Source organism: Pteropus medius, unplaced genomic scaffold (assembly GCF_902729225.1).
Source record: "Pteropus medius unplaced genomic scaffold, Ma_sr-lr_union100, whole genome shotgun sequence".
Taxonomy (NCBI): domain Eukaryota; kingdom Metazoa; phylum Chordata; class Mammalia; order Chiroptera; family Pteropodidae; genus Pteropus; species Pteropus medius.
Genome location: NW_024342473.1, coordinates 20,458,396 through 20,480,298, shown reverse-complemented (window position 1 = coordinate 20,480,298; position 21,903 = coordinate 20,458,396). Strand labels below are relative to the sequence as shown.

The window sequence follows — 21,903 nt, the reverse complement described above, 5'->3', positions numbered from 1 at the left end:
TGGCATCAAGACGTGGGTCGTATGATTGTTCTGACTTCTGGTTATATTCATCATTTAAGTGGATGCAAAACAAACTATCCATAGTAAGCAGGCTCTCCTAGTTCTAATGGAGTGGAATTTCATTTAAAACACTGAAATCTATGACTACATATAGGTATCTAAAAAAAAATCTTGAACAGGAATAGTAATTTCACTTTAATCATGCCCAGAAAGGGGAAGCGATACTATTACATACAACAGAAAAACCTTTTGATCTAGAAAATAAATTCTGCAGGACATGAGTCAATACACAATTTCTTCACATTTCCTTCTCTGATGTAACATCCCTCAAATTGGGAAACAAAAGCAACTAGTGCTATATTTGAAGATAAAAGTATCTCCTTTTGGTTCAATCTAAAGATAAAAGTATCCCCCCTTTTACTTCAATCTAAAAGATGTCACACCTTTGATAAAAAGTTTGAAATAAAGTGAATAAAAAATATGAATCCAAAATGTTATGAGAAAATTAAGATACTTGTTAGTATGGAAATATTCCTTTCACCAGGTATTCTTATTCTGAGAAAAATCTTGACTTTCCAAAACCATTATATCTTAATTTTGGAAAAACCTGAAAGAGCCAACAAATACATAAAATTGACTCAGCCCTCACTTGGATACCATAAGCACTTGGTACTCCCTTTTTCCCTGTTATGGATAAATAAATAAATCTACTGGGTTCTAGCTCTTTGTTTCCTTCTATTCTCAAAAAAAATTGTTTGCACTTGTTAAAAATATATATATTCATCATATAATCTATATTTTAGACATACTTTTCACAAAATGATAATCTGCCAATTTTTTTTACAACTGTCTTCAGCTTTTTCATTTGGGGAAAAAAACATGGAAAGATGTAAAACAAATAGGGATTTTATACATTTTTATTGTTTTCCGTTTTTTAAAGTTTGCATACCTCATTACAGAATAGATAATTAAATATCCATCTATTGTTACTTTCTAGTAGTAATAGTAGAAACGTTAAAGATGTTACTTGAGTTATCAACTAATCACATAAGCAGTCTTACCAACCCATGATAAATTACATATTTCTTTGCTTTTATTTTTGCTTACTTATATTTACTCTCACAAAGTCCTCAAAATTTACTGACAAGTTTCTAAAAGACTTTTTTACTTGAATATTCTTTCTATATGCCAACCTAACTTTAATAGCCAGGGCTGACTTCCCCAGAAGGAGGCATCTAAGCTCTAAACTATTTCTTGCACTGAAAGATCAGTGCTTACACAAGCAATGTATTTCTCAGAAGACCTGTTCATGAAATCAACTTACAGTACCATTTTAAAACATTAAAAATATCCATCTTCTATTAAGTTAGGCTGATGATCTTCCTTATACTTTAGATGTGGGATTAAAACAAATCAAAATCAAAATTAAAAGTCCAACCATAAAAGCACACTGCAGTTTCAGGACCTTTAAGGCAGCAGCAGAATGCAAAGTCACAGTCAGGAGAGGGGCCAGGTTTCCTTCAATCAAAAAAAGCCAAAAGCTCTACCAAAGAATCAAATGAAGATGCCATTTGACATTTCTCCATCAAACTGCCCATCAAAAAGTATATCACTTTTAAGTCATCACACTTCAAATGTATAGTATGTTTTATGTAACTATTACTTAAGCAGGCCAATAATACTTTGCCTGAGTTACTGTCATTTACAAAGTGATATCATTTTCACTGATCTTCACACATACCCCATAAAGTAAAGCAATTGGCTATTATTTACAACACAAATGTAAACAACAGAGACTCGAAAATTATACTACTTGCTCTACATAATTAAACAACTTGGCTCTCAATCCAGTGCTCTTTTTACATTCCATCATGCTGGCAACATGAACCAGGAGTAACGTTTTAGAATAGTGATTTATGGGTAAATACTAAAGAAAAATTAGATTCTGACTTCCTGTGATGACAGGAAAATCTTTTAACTCATTTTACTCATTTTCTAATACTTCCTTCATAAAGCCCTATAGGCCTTTAAACAGGTTTCCACACATTAAATGCCCTTAAAAAAATCCTGAAATTTATCAGTTAGCTGCAGTCCTCCCCAGATTACAGAGCTAAATTTCATCTTGGAACTAAAATTGAGATTTTTTTTTTCAAGTTTATCTGGTGTAACATATTGGACATGACCTCTGAAACTAACACATATTTTTAAACTGTTTTAGTCTAGTCAAAACTGCAGAACTGCCAGGAAGAAAATTCTTGACAATGTGAATTATCACTTACAATATGGCAACTTCCTCACCTTAACCACACACAAACACAAAAACAATTCAGCCTCTAGTAGTTCTGCATTGTTAGATGAGTCTGCATTTTCTGTATTTAAATACCTTGGACTTAACAGGCCTTACTCTTGTGTCCACTTCTTTACATGTTCAGAAACTGCTACTGCTTTGATCTTAGCAGTTCATACCTAATCTTTAAAAATCTTTATTCAACTTGGATAAGAATACAATTATACAACCTGGTTAGTCAATCAGACCAAGTCTGTAAATCAGACATGTTAATTACAAATGTTTCTTATGCCCTGTAAATGGACCCAAATATCTAATAAGATATTAAGTCAACACAGTACACAAAATATACAAAATTAAAAGGTAGAAAACATTGAAAAAAAATGGAAATTTTGGGAGAGAAGCAAAGCTCCAAGGAAGATAACCTAGGAAAGTATGACTACTACAGCTTTAAAAACAAACAAACAAAAAAGCTTCAGGATGTATATTTATTAAGGGTTAATTGATTCCTGGGGCAGAGGTAAACCCCAATCTTTCAAGACTGATAACTGCAAAAATACAAATACTATTCTTATAGAACAATGATAACATGGTCCTTTCTGTATGACAGAAAACAAAATGTGGGCTAAATAATCTGCTACTTACCTATCCATATCCAACATATCCATAATAGGAAATAAACAAACAAACAAACAAAATCCAAAATATCAAACATATAAAACAGGACTCAAAGTGACTCAATGAAAGCAAGCTTGAAATGCTTCATTTTATAATTGTTTAACTTCTCTATTTACAGATAATAAAGATTCTGCTATATCCAAGTTAATATATGGACATTATTTTCAGATTAATATCCCCATATTGTCACCTGATGAATTTATACGAATAATCAAGATTGTACTGCTTTAACTGAAGGCTAAACACTTTTGTCTTTGATTTTACTGTACAAAGTGAAAAAAAGATCAAAATGAGATCAGATGTACAGATGCTAAGAATTATTATCATATGTGGTTTTTTGAACTTTTCAGTCCAACTAATTAATTCTTGTCCATTCTTGACAATTAATTTACATTTAAATTGATTATTCATATAGTCTGTGGACATAGTAAGGGGCTCTGCCTGTTTTCCTGTTGTTGCTTATTTGCTTTTTAAATTAAGTAATGTTTAAAGAGTCTTTATAACTGGTACTGCAGCATCTATATCTTTTAACTTAAGTTTTTTTCCTATGGAAAATTTGGAAAACACCAGAAAGTATAAAGAAAAAAAATCACTTATAGTTTCACCATCTAATAATTTTTATAACTGTGACTATCATTTGAGTCTTATTTCAAAGTCATATAATTGCTTCTAAGTTCTACAATTAACAAAATTAGAATTACACTATTTACTAACCTGTTTTAATTTTAAAATTAATATTTTCCAACCATTAAACATTATTTGAGAACGATTTTTAGTAGTTTTTTAAATTAGAATCCCATCCTTAGGGTAAGGGGTTAAAAATGAACTTCCCATTAAAATAATACCCCCACTTCCTCTCATCCCTTCCTCTTTAGAAACAGAGCTCAGTAAACAGTAAACAATTCACACTAGCGTCCAAGCTGTGATAAATATTCCCCTGAGAAACCTGGGGCCTAATAAGATTGAAACCTTAAGCCAAAGATATGATGAGCTAACAGTGACATTTCAAGCACTATCCAGGATATGTGACTTTTTGGAAGATGGAAATCTCCTAAAATTCACAGTCCTGTAGTTACCTACTCTAGCTACGATAAAACTCCATTCGATTTTTTGGTAAAGCTAGAATGAAGCAGCGCAAATTTCACCCATTCAACGAAGTACCTTAACTGGCTGAGTTCGTTAAAATTGGCGCTATCAATGGCAAAGAGTTAGATTCATTAAATAAGGGAAACATGTAACGCTTACAAGGAATTGTATGGACAATTGCTCCAGAGGACTTATCGATTAGGCAAACCAACGCTAAAGGGTGGAGGGGGAAAAGAATATTCAGGGAGATTTGATCAGTACTAGCCTGGTGTACGAGCACAAGTCTCGGCTGCATCATTTAATATTTCATCTTTCTATTCCTAGCATCACGGGGCTCAAACGTCACCAAAAAAAAGATGGGCCAGTTGAAAACCTGGCAAGGTGACGCACGTAACATCTTACCATATGGATTCTCATCATCAGGACCGAGAAGAGTCCCAAGCCAGCCCAGTGAAGAAAGGAGGGTTCCCCCCACCACACACACACACTCCCACGGCCGTCAGCTCCCCCACACCCTTGACGCACCGCTTGAGTCTGCACGCGGGGGTCGGAAGCTGTGGGACCACAAGACCGGACACCTCAAGAGCAGACTCCAGCCGAGGGGACTGCGGACTCCGGTTCCAAGAGCACCAGTGCAGCCGCACGCCTCAGGCGCCGGGAGTCGAGCCTCTGTCCGGGTAGCCCCAGCTCCAGAGGAGACCCCACGAATGCCTCTGCCAGGCGGCTACGCCGCTGGCAGTCAGGGCCCCGACAGGTGGCCGCGATTCCTTTCCCAGGGTCCAAACTCGTCCAGGGCCGTACCTGAAAGGGTAGCGCCACCTCTGCCCGAATGCACTGGCTGTCGCGGTGGCTGTGGTCACAGCTCCGAGCGCAGTGACGCCTCTCATAAAAACAACAACCTGCTCGGAGGCGTCCGCAGCCGGTAGGCGGTGGCCTGCGGGCCGCCGCAGCGCATGCTGGGACTCGTAGTCTCGCCAGCGCTTTATATCTGGCAGCAGCGGAGGAAAGAACTACGACTCCCAAAAAAAAGCGCAGCTTGCCGCCGAGAAGCTGGGCCAAGAGGCCGCGAGCCTCACAACATCCGGGCCTCGGCGCTGGAGAGGCGCAGCACCGCTGCCGGTTGTTATGGAGACGGGCTACTACAACCACTAGAAAGGATTCTCGGTTTCATCCGGGAGGACTGCTCTCTACATTATGCGGATTGGTTTATACATATTGATCTAGCTGACAGTTCACCTTCTCTTTGCTGCTTTAATTGGGTGTAGTAAAAAAGCCGCGTACCTTGGGCGCTTGCTGGCCTTCTTGCCATCCGCTGCAGGAAAAGACTGCGTTTGCCGAAAAAATAAAGAAGATATCGAGAATGACCGAGTATGACTGGGTGGGTTTGGGCAGCGGGTTGGATGTTTTTGAATGCTGGTATTCTTTGCTTTAAATTTGGGGCAACTGTACTCCTACCCACCCCCCCGCCACCTCACCTCCAAAAAACACCACCTTTCTAGGCCACTGGACTACACAGATCCAAATGTACATTATTGCATTAAGCCAGAATTGCCTCTTAAAGTATAAAGATGTTTGGAGATGATATGCAACTCATCCTATTGCAAACTCTGAGGTGATGGCTTTGAACAAGAAAAACGTACCTTGTTAATTTTATATTTATTTACATCGAGCCTTGTTCAGAAATGAATACAAGCAAGAAAAAATATACATAGTGCACTTATACTTACTGTTGATGGAAACAGTAGAAAGTTAAGGTTTAATTCTGTCCCACAATTATGACAAAAAAAGAAAGTAAAAAAAAAAAAGCCAACAAGAATGGTGGGTCTGAGTAGAAACAAAAGGGTGCCTCAAAATTCGACTTTTGGCTTTTTTGCTTTAGAAGGTACTATATTTAACGTCAACTGTGACAACACCTAAAAAGAAAAATGATTTTTAATTTTATAATTACGGTTTTGTAATGGACATTTTTATGATTTCAGTGGCGTGCTTTTTATGTATCATTTTAAAAATATGTGTGTTTGTACCAAAAGACTTTGAAAAGTCAAAGTGCTCTGGCTTTCTCTAATTCTGGGAGAACCTAAAATTAAATTAGTAAGAAAGCTAATCCCCCAAAAAGAAAGCTAATACCAGCTTTTTGTAGATTTTTGTTCTTTTCAAGGCACTTTCACGTGCTAATTTTAAGACAGTTTAAAAAGAATCATTTACAATTTCAATTAATCTTTTTATTCTTAAGTAAAAACAGTTTCTGACCCCAGGTGTAACTGGTAGAGAATTTTAAATAATCCTTTGTATGAGGCTGTTTGGTTTTTAATTTTATCTAGTTTGAACTCTACATTTTAAGATTATTTAGGTTTGAAGAGAATGGAGCCCAAATAAAGCTGCAGTGAGGGCCTATGGCATAAAGTAAAAGCAATGGGTATTTTGTTTCTAAGTCTACAAATGTAACATCATCGAGATCTAAAAAATTTAGGTAGACAGTTCCAGATTGTGTGGTATAAATTATACCAACAAAGTTTATTAGCTAAGTTGTCTTCTGTTTTGACTAGATTTGGTTTTGTGTATTACTTTTTGCACCAAAGCGGATAAGAATTTTAGAGCCAGTAGAGGGTGATTTGATGAAAAGGAGTCCTTCTGTAGCTGAGGTTGCCCTGGGCAACCTGCCTGGGTGTCTATAAAGTAAACTAGAATTTGTATTTTTTTTCCCACAAGTCACTGGGCAGCCACCTTCCATCTAAGAAGCCTTCCCTATGCTGAGGAAACCTAGACTTTGAGAAGAGCTGACTGGTTGATATCCCATAGAATTCTGATGATTTACTACTATCCAATGTCTGTGCTCTTAACATTTAAAACAAGTTAATAGTGTCAAAAAGAACAAATAGCAAGATCCGATGCGTTCTACTTCAAGTTTTGCCAGTTTCCTACAAGATTATGAGCATTAAATGAGAAGTAAACTGTAGTATATTAATGTAAAGCATTAGAAACCCATAAACTTCAGAACTGCATTCTGGAAGAACCTACATATTCATTGAGGTAAACCTGTAAAAAAGAAATGGCAAAAAATGATTCCATTTATATAGCAATTTATCGATTACATTCAATTTTCTTTCATTTTATCTCCACAAACGGGAACTATGGCAAATTTTTTTTAAAACCAATTTTACAGATGACATGCAAAGGGGAAATGATGATAAAGGATTGGAACCTAGGTCACAGTTCCTGCTTTGTGCTACTCTTCCAACACTCTCTTGATAATCATTCAAATCTCAACAAAGGAAAAGAAAAAGTGGACTAGATACTTCACATTATTTGAACTCAAGCTTTCAAAACAAATAGGTTCCTGACATTGGGAAATTTGACTTTGCTGAGACATTAGGTAGAATAACCCAGGAATTCTGGGTGAGCTGGGATACACTAAAAAGGAACCTATTTAATCTGATCCAAATTTGAAACTCAAAAAGGCTTTGTCCTTAAGCTTGATAGAACAGCTCTGTAAACATGTTTATCTCCATTTTTAGAGTTGGAGAAACAGATTACGGGCTTGCTAGTTTTAAGGATTTAGAAGTCTTATAGGGTCTCAGCTTCATGAATCACTATCTGCTATATCTTCATAGAAAAGGAACTTTAATGAATATAAACAATCTTCTACTTGTTCAACCTTATAGGGTCTCAGCTTCATGAATCACTATCTGCTGTATCTCCAGAGAAAAGGAACTTTAATGAATATAAACAATCTTCTACTCGTTCAACCTTAAAAAAGTCAGTTACAGTATCCTAACAACCATTATGAAGTTATTTAGATATAATAATATAATTTCTGATCTGGAAGGCCTTAGATCTTAAGTATTATAGAAGTTGCCAAATTTTTGTTTTTGTTTTTTTAACTACTTAAACTTTTTGCCTAAATGGACACCACAAAGTTCATTTATTAAGGGCCTTATCACAGGTGCCTTATCATGAATAAATATACACTTTATGCTTTTTGAATAACTGAAAATCACTTAGTTCCTATTGCTATATTTGGAGAACCTTGATATGGGAGTCCTCAGATTAGTAAACAAAACCATCTAACCCATCTCCTTTGTTTTATATTTATAGACAAGGAACTCGAATCCTTGTAAAATAATTTCATCAAAGTCACACAGCTATTATCAGTGCCAACAACAGAATCCAAAACTGGTGACACCTAATATGTACTTTCATAACTCTTACTCCAGGAGAAATATAAATACGAACAAGTTTCCAAATTAGTCTCCTTGTCATGTTCTTACATAATCCATATAAGTTCATGGCTTTCTCTCTCTCTCCATATCTCCACACTCCTTAACCTGCCTCCCCAAAGGCCTCTAACTCCTAATCACCACTAAGCCACATCTTTCATAACAAATGTGATAGCACAGTACAACAGGGCCTTGAATAGCATCATTCTGTAATAATGTTAATGAGATGCCCTAGGAACTTAACTCCTGTTTATGTCAATTAGCCTATGATAAAAAATTGGTTTTACCTAAGTTCCAAGAACCTATCAACAATGTTAAATGAGGGCTTACTGTGCTCACAGTGTGATATAGGGACCAACAGCTTGAGCATCACTGGGCCTGCTGTATCTCCTTTCCATGTCCATTCAAGGCCCTGACAGCAGCCCAAGTAGTCACAGTAAAAATTGTTACATCGTGACATGCTTTTCCTTAAAATCCTTCAATAGGTTTCCTTTGCTTTAGGAAAGACCCAAGTTTTTAACATAGTCAAGAAGACTCTCCCTGAAAGATCTGACACCTGCCCCTCTATTATCTCAACTTACTTGTCTTGCCATACTTTTTTTTTTTGTTCCCACTTCTATTTTTTCCTTCCTTGTCTTACAGTCTTAGATTCAATGACATTTAACCGGAATGGCCTTCCTTAGTACCCCCACACTAGATTAGAACCTCCTATATATTTTCATAAATCTTTTTTTTTCATAGCAGTTACCACAATTACTCTTCAATGCCCTCAAAAGAACAGGATTCTAAAAAGAGCAGAGTGGACAGGGCTAAGTTTTTTGTTTTTCCAGCTTTATTGAAATACAACATGATGATTTGATATATGAATATATTGTGAAACGATTACCACACTATTGGGTATCACCTCCATCATCTCATATAGTTACAATTTTTTTGTTGTTGAGAGTATTTAAGATCTACTTTCTTAGCAACTTTTGAATATATAATACAGTATTGTTAACTACAGTCACCATGCTATACATTAGATCACCTGAACTTATTCTTATAACTAGAAGTTTGTACCCTTTGACCAAGATCTTTCCATCTCCCTCCACCCTCCTAACCCCTGGCAACTAACATCCTACTGTTTTAATGCATTTGGCTTTTTTATTTTTCAGATTCCAAATATATGTGAGATCATACAGTATTTATCTTTCTCTTTCTATTGTGTATTTATACCATATTTTCTTTATTTACTCATCCATCGATAGACAAAGATTGTTTCTGTGTTTTGGCTATTGTAAATAATGCTGCGATAAACATGGGGATACAGACAGCTCTGACATAGTGATTTCTGTAAGGAAGCAAAATTTGCCGAAAATATGTCTCTTCGGCATAAGAATTATTTTAGGCTGATTATTTTTAAGAAACTGCATGGTTTCTTACATCTCCCTCTTCCATAAATGACTCCCCACCCCAACATTAATTGTGTTTAGCTGCTGATGTTATAACTTAAGGTAGTGGCTCCTGCCATTTCAGAGTTGCTCATTTTTCCTGGGTCTCTCTCAGGTATACATGTTAACTTTAATTCATTTTTCTCCTGCTAATCTGTCTCAATGTCAATTTGATTATTAGACCAATCAGAAGAACCTAGGCGAGTATAGGAAAAATTTTCCTCCCCAACATTTCATTTCCTTTGAATATATGTCCAGGACAAATTGCTGGATCATATGGTAGTTCTCTTTTTAATTTTTTTTCGAAGGACTTCCATACCGTTTTCCATAGAGGCTGTACCAACTTACATTCTCACCAACAAGGGTTCCCTTTCTTTCGCATCCTGGCCAACACTTGTTATCTCTGGACTTTTTGATAACAGCACTTTTAACAGGTGTGAGGTGATATCTCATTGTGGTTTGATTTGCATTTCCTTTTTCATGTACCTGTTGGCCATCTGTGTGTCTGCTCTGGAAAAATGTTTATTGAGGTCCTCTGCCCATTTGTAAATCAGATTTTTTTTTTCTATTGAGTTGCATGAGTTCCGTGTACATTTTGAATATTAATACCTTATCAATTATCTGGGTTACAAATATATTCTCTCATTCTGTAGGTTGTCTCATTCTGTTGATGTTTCTTTTGCTGAGCAGAAGCTTTTTTGTTTGATGCAGTCCACTTGTTTATTTTTGCATTTGTTGCTTATGTTTTTGGTGTCAAAGCCAAAAAAAATGTTGCCAAGACCAATATCAAGGAACTTTTTATATATTTTTTCCTAAGAGTTTTGCAGTTTCAGGTCTTATATTTAAGTCTTTAATTTCAAGTTAATTTTTGTGAGTGGCGTAAGATAGAGTTTGGGCTAAGTGTAATAGTTTGGGGTATTTTTCCCCCCAGAACTTTATAATTGTGAATGATATGATGTGTTTATATTTTAGGATAAGAAAAATACTTCAGCTTCAAAATCAGACACAGAAATGAAGCCTGAAAAACTGCCTCCTTGTGTGAACCCTGGCAATCCTGTGTTTTCATGTATGTTGGACCCAAAGACACTCCATACAGCTACCTCACTGTCAGAACCTAAGATGATTATGTATAAAACCATTTCAAGTAGTTATGGTGAATTTTTACCGATTCCACAGTTTTTTCCCTGCAATTATACTCCAAAGGAGCAAGTATTTTCAAGCCATATCAGAGCTACTGGATTTTATCAAAATAACACTCTGAACACTGCACCTGACAGAACCAGAACCCTTGATTTTCCTAATTTTCAACATACTCTATGAAAATATATTCCTTTGTATATTTAAGAGAAAATATACTCAGAAAAAAAAATGAGTTTTAATTCTATGGCTAAATACCTGATTTGGAATATAAAAATATTTGAATTAATTGAAAAAAATACCTTTAAGAAATAAAGCATTTCAACTAATTAACTGAATGACAATGACTTCTTAAATAAAAATGTGTTCCAAATAAAAGGTAGAAGAATTTTTGTACATCCTAGCTTTATTTAGTACATGTACTCCAAAAGCTTTGAAAGCTTTTATGATCTTAGTTGTCTACTGAATATATTTATCAAGACAAAGGAACACAGGCACTCTAAGAAAAAATTGAATTACGGAAGACTCTAACCAGTACTTTCCCACTGTTCAGTTATTTCAAGGAATGGCTTAGAACCTGGGAAAATGTTAGTTCCTGCTGCTAGGCTAGGGGAAGAGAGGACTTATTTTTCATTCATTCATTTAGCAAATATTTATTGAACACCTACTTATGGCAGGCACTATACTATGCAAATGGAACACAGAAATAAAAGACAGTCTTTTATTATTTCAGTGAACAATATTTTGGGAGAATGAGATTAGCAAATTAATAATATGCAATAATTTTTACAATGTATTCAAAAGGTCTTTCCGACATAGAGTCAGAATTGCTCAAAATGAGACCAAGGAGATCAGGAGAAGCATCAAGGAGAAGGTAAAGTCAAATCAAAAGAAAGGTCAGTCCAGAAGAAACAATATGTATAAAAGTACAAAGATGTGAGAGAATGTGGTATACTTTTATAAATGCAATTAATTTGATACAGGTTTCCCCTGCTATCTAAAAGGACAGTGTTCCTATGAAACCTTTCATAAACCAAAATGACATAAAGCAAAGAGAAACCCCCACTTTTGAAAGTTTGCATTACACCACTTTACTTTTATGGAAGACCTACATTAATACCTATTTATGCTGACCAAATGAAATCCAAAGAGGATTCTTGCTTTTATCAAAAAAGCTGTTGCTGTCACTGTTCCTACTTTTCTCTTTTGGTTTCAGGTTCGGGATATTAAAATCAATTCAAAAGAATAATCTCGTGAGTCACTAGGGCATCAGAAAAGCTTGATCTTCTACTTAACCAAAATGGCTTGTAGTGAGGAAACAGCTCAAACTGCAGCATCATGAAATTCTTCCAAATACCCTGAATTTGATATTTGCTATTGGCACGCAAGAAAAAAATTAGTTTTGTTCGCTTCTTCTAAAACAGCAAAAATCGAGGCACTGCACAAGATTTCCAGGCAAATAATGCAACAAAAGTTGAGTTTATTAGCCGTTTCTCCACAAAAGCTGTACAAACCATTTTCCCTTTCACTGTAGGTGCTCGATTTGTGGCAAGTGGAGTCAATTTTTAATATGTAAAATCTAGATATTAACTTAATGTTCCTTACTATATATTGCAGATGGTTAGGCCTTTTTTGTTTTGTTATTATTGCTAAAATTCTCAAGATGAATGTCTTGGAATCAAGCTACTCATATTGTCTGGAATGCTATTATATAGTCATTCAGTGCCTTTTAAAGTCTAGGGACTATTCTATGCACTAAGAGCCTGCCCTTTTAGAGCTTAGATTCTAGTAAATTCTAGTAGGGGAAAACAGACCAAAAAACGTGTAAATATGTATGTGTGTGTGTGTGTGTGTGTGTATAATGTAAATATTTGTAAATATATATTTATGTTTACATGATATATATTTATATAAGTATAGGCAAATAATTATATATGCATTATATATACATGTAAATGTGTCTATGTGTATTTATGTTACATATTATATATAGATATATAAATACATATAAATATATGTTTATATTTATAATATCCCAGGTAATAATTATAAAGGGGAAAAAAAAGTAAAAAAGGATTAGGGGAGAGGGAGTGCTGGGGCAAGAAGTTATTTTAGGTAGGTTGATCAGGGAAGGTCTCTGATAAGGTGTTATTTGACCACACCCCTGAATTAAGTGAAGGGACCATCTGGGGGAAATTGGCTGTTGTGAGGCAATTAAGTATCAGGTCTGGAGTTCAATGGAGAAGTTCAAATTGAATATATTCAATTTGAACAACATCCACACAGAGATATTTAAATCATGAGACCAGATAAGTATAAGTAGGAAAGAAATCAAGGACTAAGTTTTAGGAAACTCCAACATTTAGAAGTTAGGAGAATGAACAGAATAAACAAATGAGATCAAAGGAGTGATGATTAGTGAAACAGGAGGAAATTAGAAGACTATAATGCCAGGAAGCCAAGTAAAGAATCTGTTTCAAAAGGGAATGGCCCAGCTGTGTAAAAGTATCTTGTGAGATAACATATGGACTGAGACCCAGAGGGTTTGATTATGCAATGTGTAAGTCATGAGAGACTTTGACAAGTGTTTCAGTGAGGTGGTAGAGAGGAAAACTTTATTGGAATAGGTTTATGAAAGAATGGACGAAGGTGAAACTACTTTTGAGTAGTTTTGCTGTATACTGAACAGAGAAATGGGGCAATAGCTGGAAGTAGATATGGAGCCAAAGGTTATTTTTTTAAATATAGCATATTTTAATTCTGATGGGACCACATTTTAAGAACCACTGACTTATAGTAATCAGTTCTAAACAGAAAATGTAGCTGAAGATAACTACAGAGTAATATTAAATAAGAAATATGGACTTCAAAAAGCTCAACTGTATAAAATCAAAGACATAGATAGGCCGAACACAGAATTATTCATCAACTTATAGTATATTCAGAACTGAGATTCAGAAGAGCGACCTAAAAAAAGGATTTGAGTATGGACTGTAAAGTATTAAATTCATTATATGTGAGATATTCTAAATAAAGCAGCACAGTTTTGGACCATGCCACCCTAAAATGTGAAACAATCAAAAATTTTAAAAGTGCTCTGTAATTCTTCTAAAAAGAAAGAAAGCTTCCATTTCAGATAACAGTTTGAACAATCTTCTAGAAAATATTTAAAGCCCATTAGGTAAAAAACTCACATACTTTAGGCAAACTTTCCCACCTTTACACAATTATCAGAAGGCTTGAAGTTTCACTTCCATTTTTTAAAATTTTGTTATTATTATTCATGCCTGGTCTTCCTAGGTGGTCTCCCATCCAAGTATTAACCAGGCCCGACCCTGCTCAGCAGCTGAGATCAGATATCAGGCTTGTTCAGGGTGGCATGGCCATAGACCATGGACTATGGCTCCACTGGGGCATGAACCCAGGACCTTCTGCGTGTAAAGCAGATGTGCTAACTGCTACACTATGAAACTGTTATGGTGCAAACGATTCTAAGACCCACGGAGCCAATTGAGATTAATTATGAGCCTTAATTAGCCGGCCAGCGACTGATTCTACCATGCAGGGTTAGAGAAGATCAACCCTGGGGTTTGAGAGTGAGGCAATTATAAAGCCTAGAACAAGCAAGCAGATTACAGAAGCAGAAGTTGGCCATTAGCACAATACATAACCTAGTACCACACCCTGGTTAACAAGTAAGTGGATTATAGAAGCAGACATTGGCCATCTTCATATCTTATACAATACACCTCCTAAACCACACCCAAGCAAGTAGGACAACTTCTGGTATCTAAAGATATTTCTTCCCTGTAGCTGACTTAGCTAGTTGGCTCACTTGAAAATTTTCCACCCTTAACAGAACCATGTCTATCACTTTCATTCCTTGATTCCTCATTACTGGAAATACAGCATGAGCTCCCAGCTTCAACTAAAACTAGAACTTATTATCTTCCTAAAGTTTGTTTAGTTCCTTTTCTTCTTTTAGTTAAAAACTAAAAGAATATCAGAAATATAGTTTTACCTCATCGAGAATCTAATCAATATATTTGACCAAATAAAGCTGTTTTTTATATCTATAATTGCTCAAAATTATTGAGTTTACTACATACTAGGTACTGTATTAAGCAGTTTGTTTTGTTTACTAAATAAAATAAAATAAAATAAAATAAAAAACATGTTTCTATAGGTCATTAAAAAGGCTAAAATGAAGTATGTTTTAAGTAATGGCAAAAGTAGTCCAAGAAATATTTTTTTTAAGAGAGAAGTTTACTTGTTCATTTCTTGCATTTAAAGTACTCCTTGATAACTCCTTGGCGTGAGACTCTTTGCCATAGTCCTTAACTGCAACCGACCAATTTACGGGGCTTTTCTGTCACCTTTACAGAGGCCTACCCATTCCCTTAGTGTCTTGTCATCAACCTTAATTAGGTGGATTTGGTCTACAGCACAGAAGATCTCCACCAACTTGACAGATAGGCTCATCACAGTTGGAAGCAAGTACACAAAGGTGGGTTTGACATTGGTCTAAGGCTTTGGCAGCTTTGGGAATTATACCTGCTAGGCTATTGTGGAGGAAGAGAAACTTTCCTTTATCCTTAAGGTTATTCTGGCTGGTCTAATAATCAAATAGACAGGAGACAGATTAGTGAGAGAAAACAACCAAATTTAATACATACACATGTATGGGAACCCTGCATACATCAGATGATCAGAGACCTCACATGCAGGAGAGGTTCTCAGACATAAAGAGAACATGGGTATATAAGACATTCTGAGCTAGGGATGAGGTAAGGTATACCTTGGGGGTTTCAAAGGGTCATTGGATGATAAGAACAACAGACATTTAGTAAATAGAAGTTTATCATGCCCCATAGATAGGTCAAAAGAGATTATCTTCAACATCTCTTTTTATAGGCAAGGCCCTTAATTCAAGTTCTTCCAGGTAGTCAAGGGAGGAGCAGAAGTTTCTCCTGAGCCTGCAGCTGAAGTTGCCCTTAGCTCCAAACAATCCTCATACCACAGAAGCACATCTTTGGGTGACTAGTTCTGAACCTTGACACACCGTGAATGAAGGCAGTCTTCAGCACCTCTTGTAAAGCAGTATTAATATTCATATATCTCTAGCAGCAAGGCCTTTCTGGACCATGGTGGTTGATTATGGCAGTGAGGACTGGGAGGGGAACCCTTGTCTCCAAGCAATTTGGCAGTGGCAGGGAAAGAGGAGGACTACTTAAGAGATTATCTTGAGAGGATGGTCTTAGTGTCATATGCCTTTAAGACATTTTAGAAAGGAAAATTAGTTTTCAAAAACTGTGGGTAATGGCAAAGAGAAGATGCTAGTAACTTGGTAATAACCTGAAGAATAAATATGGTTTTGTTGTTACTACATGAAAGTTAGTTCTGGCAAGGTACGACTTAAGGCTTGTAAACAAAGGGAATTATCCTAAACTTTATAGGAAAAAGGAAGACTTGTGTAGAATTGGATGCACAATGCCATGAAACATTCTATTCATCAAACTAATTCTCCTTTGTTCACATTCCATGTTTGCCAAGCAACTTATGATTTGATTTACCATATACATCTGCTTATAAAGATAAATGAATTGTCATATAACCTATCATCCCCATGAACATTCTCAATTAATTTGATTATGAATTAATAATAAGTAGGCAATCTGTTTTGTTCAGTCTCCTGAGCTTGGTTAATGTGAATATGACCCCTGGAAATGGGTTGGCTCTCAAGGGTACTCCTGATGAGTCTTTGTGAGACTGAGCTAGATAATTTAATAATGTAATGAAACATACCCCTGTTGTCAGGCTTCTTGGGAGATCGCCTACTAACATTTTTGCCAGATGGTACGTGTAAAATTACTTTGCCCTTATTTCCCACATGGATGAGGTTTGTTGGAAAGTACTTGGCTTGTGTGGGGGTTCAGAAGGAGTCACTCCAAGATGTGCCTCTGTTAATGCAGATTGTTTTGAGCGAAGAGCAACTTTACCTGTGAGCTCAAGAGAAACTACTGCACTTCCCTTAACTACCCAGAAGAACTTGAATTAAGGGTGTTGCCTAAAATAAATTATTAGAGATAATCCTTTTTGACCTATCTATAGGGCAGGATAAATTTCTATTTACTAAACATCCATTGTTCTTATCATTCTGCAATTACCTTTGAAGCCCCCAAGGCACCTTACCTGAGAGTGTCTTATATACCTCCATCCCCCTTTCTATCTCTGAACCTCTCTTGCGTGTGAGATCTCTGACTCTCTCATCTTTGTGGGCTTCTTATACAAATATATATGTATTAAATTTGGTTATCTTCTCTTGTTAATCTTTCTCATGTCTATTTGATTATCAGACCAGCAAGAACCTTGAGGATAGAAGAAAGTTTCTTCCTCCCCCACACCTGCTAGGGACAAGTGGCCTCTCCTTGACCAAACTCTAAACAAGCTCCTTTGTGCTAACTAGTCTAACAGTCATAAAATTCTTTCCTATTTCTGTAAAGCATCGATTGCAAAAATGGGCTACTTGTGAGATCTTTCTTTAGCATGCAATAATTTTATTTTAGCTTTGATATTTGTTCATAACCAAATCTGTCAAAAAGCTTTAATAAACATGTACACTATGTATTTATGTATGGTCGCCACACCGTAGTGGGGGATTAAAGATCTCTCCAGTTTACATCTATGTAAAGGCTGCATTTAGTTCATTATTCACTAGGTATTGTAACTGGAAGGCAACTGAATCCTGGGCTCATGCTGCCTGTGCCGCTCAGCCAATAGATCGAGAGTTGGGATATTTAGAATAAGCATTTACTGACAGAGCGTTGGAGATATGAGAAGGCAGCAGGTTAACACCTTCGAAAACTGCATTTTTTTTCTCAGTCCAGCTTAGAGTATTTAAGGGAAAAACTGAGCATTATTCCAGGGGCTATGTGGCAGTTCCAAGGGTCTGTTATGCTTTATGGAGCCATTTTTCCGGCAAAATGGTCCTCCAGTGCCATCAGAAAGAACAAAGATGGGAGTAGTCTGGAAAGAATGCTAGACCAGAAGGATTGTGATCAGTAAGCATAAAGGTATTAATCATTAGTTCCAGGGCAATTTTCTATGGCAGGGAATGTTCTAAGCAGCTGGGGACAATCTATACTGTTAAGCTATAGGGCCAGGAAAAGTGAAGGTGGGGACACTATGAGGCCTCTACTACAGGGATTCCCAACTTGGCCCTTCTTCAGTTTCTTGAAATTAATTTCAATCAAATAACTGGCTATGAAAATAAATCAAAGAATTATCTTAACAATTTTTTCTTATCTTTTATTCATTGGCTTTAACAATAGCACTATTATTTGGGAGGCAAGTTTTCATCATTAAGGAAATGGGAATGTCTGTATCAATATTTTAACTCTATCACCACATCAACCTAAGACAAAAGTCCCTTGGAAATCATGAGATTGATTAAAAGATATCAAATATTTCAAGAATACAAATGAGTACCTGTTGCATTTAAACCAAGACTTTAGAAGATAGGATCAAAAATATTAATAAATAATTATTTAAGACTTTCCCTTTGTGGACCAAAAAAGGTGAGGTTCTATGGAAAGTAACCTCACAGGGTGATCTGAACATAAATTCCTAATGGGGCAGCTCATGGTGGTAGTCATATCCAAGACATATAATTTCTTTAGTAAAAGGTTTACCTTGGCCTTAAGCAAGGCCTATCCACTGTGTCTGTACATCTAAGTTAACACACCTTTGAAATAAGCCTTAATCCCCTCAAGAGAGCACACAATCTTGTTAACTATCCTATAATGCAATCCCCACCTGTCTTTCTCCTACCTCCATGTAATCTTCCTTAGTTCCCTCCTTAATTTCAAATGTAAATTAAAAAAAAAAACAAAAACAAAAACCTGCAAACTGTTATTCTCTGAAGCATTCGAGATCTTGCTCCCTAGCATATGTTGTCAGTTTGGCTCAAATAAACTCTTATAAAAATTCTCTACAGGTCTGGACATTTCTTACATTGACATCTTTTACCTCCTCCAAGCTAACAGGCACAGTCTTTTATTTTCTGATTGAGATGGCTATAGGAAGAGCCAGAGGAAAGACTAGGTTGGTTAACAAATTTTTAATGTCAAACTGGTATTTGACACACAAGAACTTCATTTTGGTTATATTTATAAGTAAAGACAAGCAAATAAACCAGGATTGATTATAAGAAAAAGCAATCCTACCTCATCAGAAGGTCTGATAACTGGACAGGACTGCTACAGACATCAAAAGTTGCTTTGTAGAAGTAAAAGTTTCAAGGTTGCTGAACTAGGATACGCTTACACATTCAGAAAAGTCTTGCATTACAAAAAACATTAAGGCTGATTTATAATCCAAAGTCATCTTGAATGACATCAGATGATCAAATACTATAATAACTTTTTCCAATTTGGTTTCCTTAAAAAAAAAGGGAAGCTGTACTGTTTTTGTTAATGTTTGCACTATCACAGTGATGGAACACAATTAGTGGTACAATCCAATGCCAATAACATAATATTCTAATTTAACATTTCATCTTTTACTGTCTTTTTCCCCTGATGTACTTGAAGGTACTAGAAAACAATCTTCAGCATATCTGCACCAGATAGTGTCTGAAGTTGAAGATAAGGTTTTCCAAACAGCTATTGTACTAGGTTGAACTGACCTAATGTCAAACAACAGGTTGTGGTGACATACTAAATTTTTTAAAAAAAGGTTCTCTATGTTTGGGAAATAAGTGAAAACATCACTATTGATTATATCAAGGGCAACCATTTAGACAATTAAATAGTATATTTACTACAAACAAAATTACTTTACAAACACAATCTTTTATTTAAAACTTCCACTTTGTTAAAAATGAATCAATAAATGTCCTGGTAATCATCACGCCAACAAATATTTTGTTAGTTATAAAGGCAAGCTGAAATCAGTAACGAAAAATATGTAGTTAAAATTATATATTAATGTCAAGCAAAGAATTAAATTATTCTCATTTTGATTTACTTATTCAGACATCAAGTCAAACATATTATTTTCTATACATTTATAATATTTTTCCCTCTACAGAATTAGAGTACTAAAGAGAAAATGATTCTACACATCCATAGTATGTACAAATATTCCTAATGCCTCGTTATTTTTTAAAAACTTAAAACAATACCTGTTACAATACCTAGTTGCTTCTAGTAGTTATTAACATTTTAGTTCTGTTCCTTGAATTATATTCCGAATCTTCTCAGCATCATTTTGTACAATTTTGTTGGATGGATCAATTTTAAGTGCAGCTTCATAATCCTGTAGGCCTATTTTACATAGCATGATGATCAATAAAATATTTCATAAATACTTGTGTTATCTAGACAATATTTAAAAAAAATAACCACTAAGAACATGGTTCTAGACAAGTGTCAGATTCTCATTTTCACACACATGGTAGTTTCTCAAACAGCCTGCAGAAATTTTTCAGTGATTTCAAGAATAATTATGAGTTCATTCAGTGTTCAGTTCGAAGCAGTTATCTTTAAATTCAAGTACAAATAAGCTAAGAGCTTAAACTCATTAAAGCATGAACAGACTCATATAAAACTCATATAACAAAAGAACATTTTTATCACCTCAATGAAAAAGTAATAAATAACATCTTATTTAGAAATTCTAGATTTGTTAGACTCAATCCATACTTTATATAATTCATATACTATAATTTGTCTAAATTTGAGTCTAAATTTGTTAGACTCAATCCATACTTTATATAATTCATATACTATAATTTGTGCTTTTTTTTCTGTAGTTATATCTACAGAATTCCTTTGAGGAAAACTGGTTGAGAAGGAAAGCATTGTGGATGAATTGTTAGAAGTACATAACTGAATCGAAATTTTTACCAATAAAGCAGTGGGAAGAATTTCTTTGAGAGTATGGAAACTTGATTTCTAAGTGCAATTGATTTACCACGCCACTTCGAACAAATCAAAGTTCTCTGACTCTCCATCTTCTCATCTTTAAAAATGAAGGGTCCTTTTAGCTCAAAAAAGTCTATGATGCTATTATAATTTCTAAAGATTGTTTTACAATGTTTCATTTCTGTCTTGACATATTTTTTATTCTCATGAGGCTAGATAAAACACTAAAAATAAAATGGGGCATATAAACCTAATTTAGATGCTTTGGTTAAAAAAATCTCCAAAAAATGGCAGAATAAAGTTTAAAAATAAAATCAGAAATAATAAAACTTTATAGGCCAGAGCACATTCCCTGGCAAGGCATCATTACGGGGTAGGCCTTCAGGCCCTGAATGAAGGGAAGTTGAATGGGCATCTGGGTAGGGAGGTATGGGAAGAGGAGTGTTGAGGACAAAACTCTGGCTACTACAAAATTTTGCCTTTGGGGCAACATGAGTAAATGCAAATAGTCCATAAATACATTAAAAATGTAAAATGATAAAAATTAAATAAATGCCATGGCTTCTATACAAATGGGAATGAGTTACAGATCTTAGTACAGTCTTACAGATACAAGCAATGATCATACATTGTGGTATACTGGTTATTTCTAAGCGCGTGCGCGTGTGTGTGTGTGTGTGTGTGTGTGTGTGTGTCTGTCTGTCCAAAGCTCATTTTAAAATTTCTATTATATCTGAAGTGACTCACTTATATCCTTTATCATACATCTTTCCATAGAAAAGTTGTCTTATACTATAGCATTTTCCTAGACCTAAATTTGTTCCCATCTTGTTTTAACTCCCTTCTACAACAACGAATTTTTCAAATATTTCAAAATCATTTCTTGTTAGGTAAGTTACAAAAAATATATCAAATGCTGAAAATATAAAATAATGGAGTCCTAAAAAGTCATCATTTTAAATAATCCCAATGACATTTTTTTCAGAGTATTAAAACATTTCTATACACTTCTTACCTTCTACATACAATTCTAATTGACAGAATGCTGTTCCACGTCGTACATGTGCCTTCATTCTTGCATTAGCATTGTCTGCAACAGGTGGTGTCAATAATTCTAATGCCTTACAAAAAAAAAAAAA

General features: G+C 35.3%; 3 protein-coding genes across 5 annotated transcripts in view; 1 reads left to right on the top strand and 2 right to left on the bottom strand.

Moving 5' to 3' along the window:
* The window catches only part of CCPG1 (cell cycle progression 1), a 38,930-nt gene extending 33,941 nt beyond the window's left edge, over positions 1 to 4,989 (bottom strand). The window contains exon 1 of one of the 2 annotated variants that reach the window (XM_039865529.1): positions 4,853 to 4,989. The gene's annotated coding sequence lies outside the window, so the exon portion shown is untranslated. Of the gene's footprint in view, positions 1 to 4,576; positions 4,787 to 4,852 lie in introns of those variants that run through there. The other variant, XM_039865530.1, reaches the window with a different exon arrangement.
* A 147-nt stretch (positions 4,990 to 5,136) lies between these two features.
* PIERCE2 (piercer of microtubule wall 2) lies at positions 5,137 to 11,595 on the top strand. Its single transcript, XM_039865537.1, has 2 exons — positions 5,137 to 5,429; positions 10,674 to 11,595. The coding sequence occupies exons 1-2, from the start codon at positions 5,412 to 5,414 to the stop codon at positions 11,019 to 11,021; spliced, it is 366 nt and encodes a 121-aa protein (XP_039721471.1). The 5' UTR covers positions 5,137 to 5,411; the 3' UTR covers positions 11,022 to 11,595.
* A 7,347-nt stretch (positions 11,596 to 18,942) lies between these two features.
* The window catches only part of DNAAF4 (dynein axonemal assembly factor 4), a 36,972-nt gene continuing 34,011 nt past the window's right edge, over positions 18,943 to 21,903 (bottom strand). For both annotated transcript variants that reach the window (XM_039865525.1, XM_039865527.1), the window contains 2 exons: positions 21,780 to 21,885; positions 18,943 to 20,164 (listed from right to left, as the gene is read on the bottom strand). In XM_039865525.1, the coding sequence (XP_039721459.1) occupies positions 20,055 to 20,164; positions 21,780 to 21,885 (216 nt within the window). In that variant the 3' untranslated portion in view covers positions 18,943 to 20,054. The remainder of the gene's footprint in view (positions 20,165 to 21,779; positions 21,886 to 21,903) is intronic.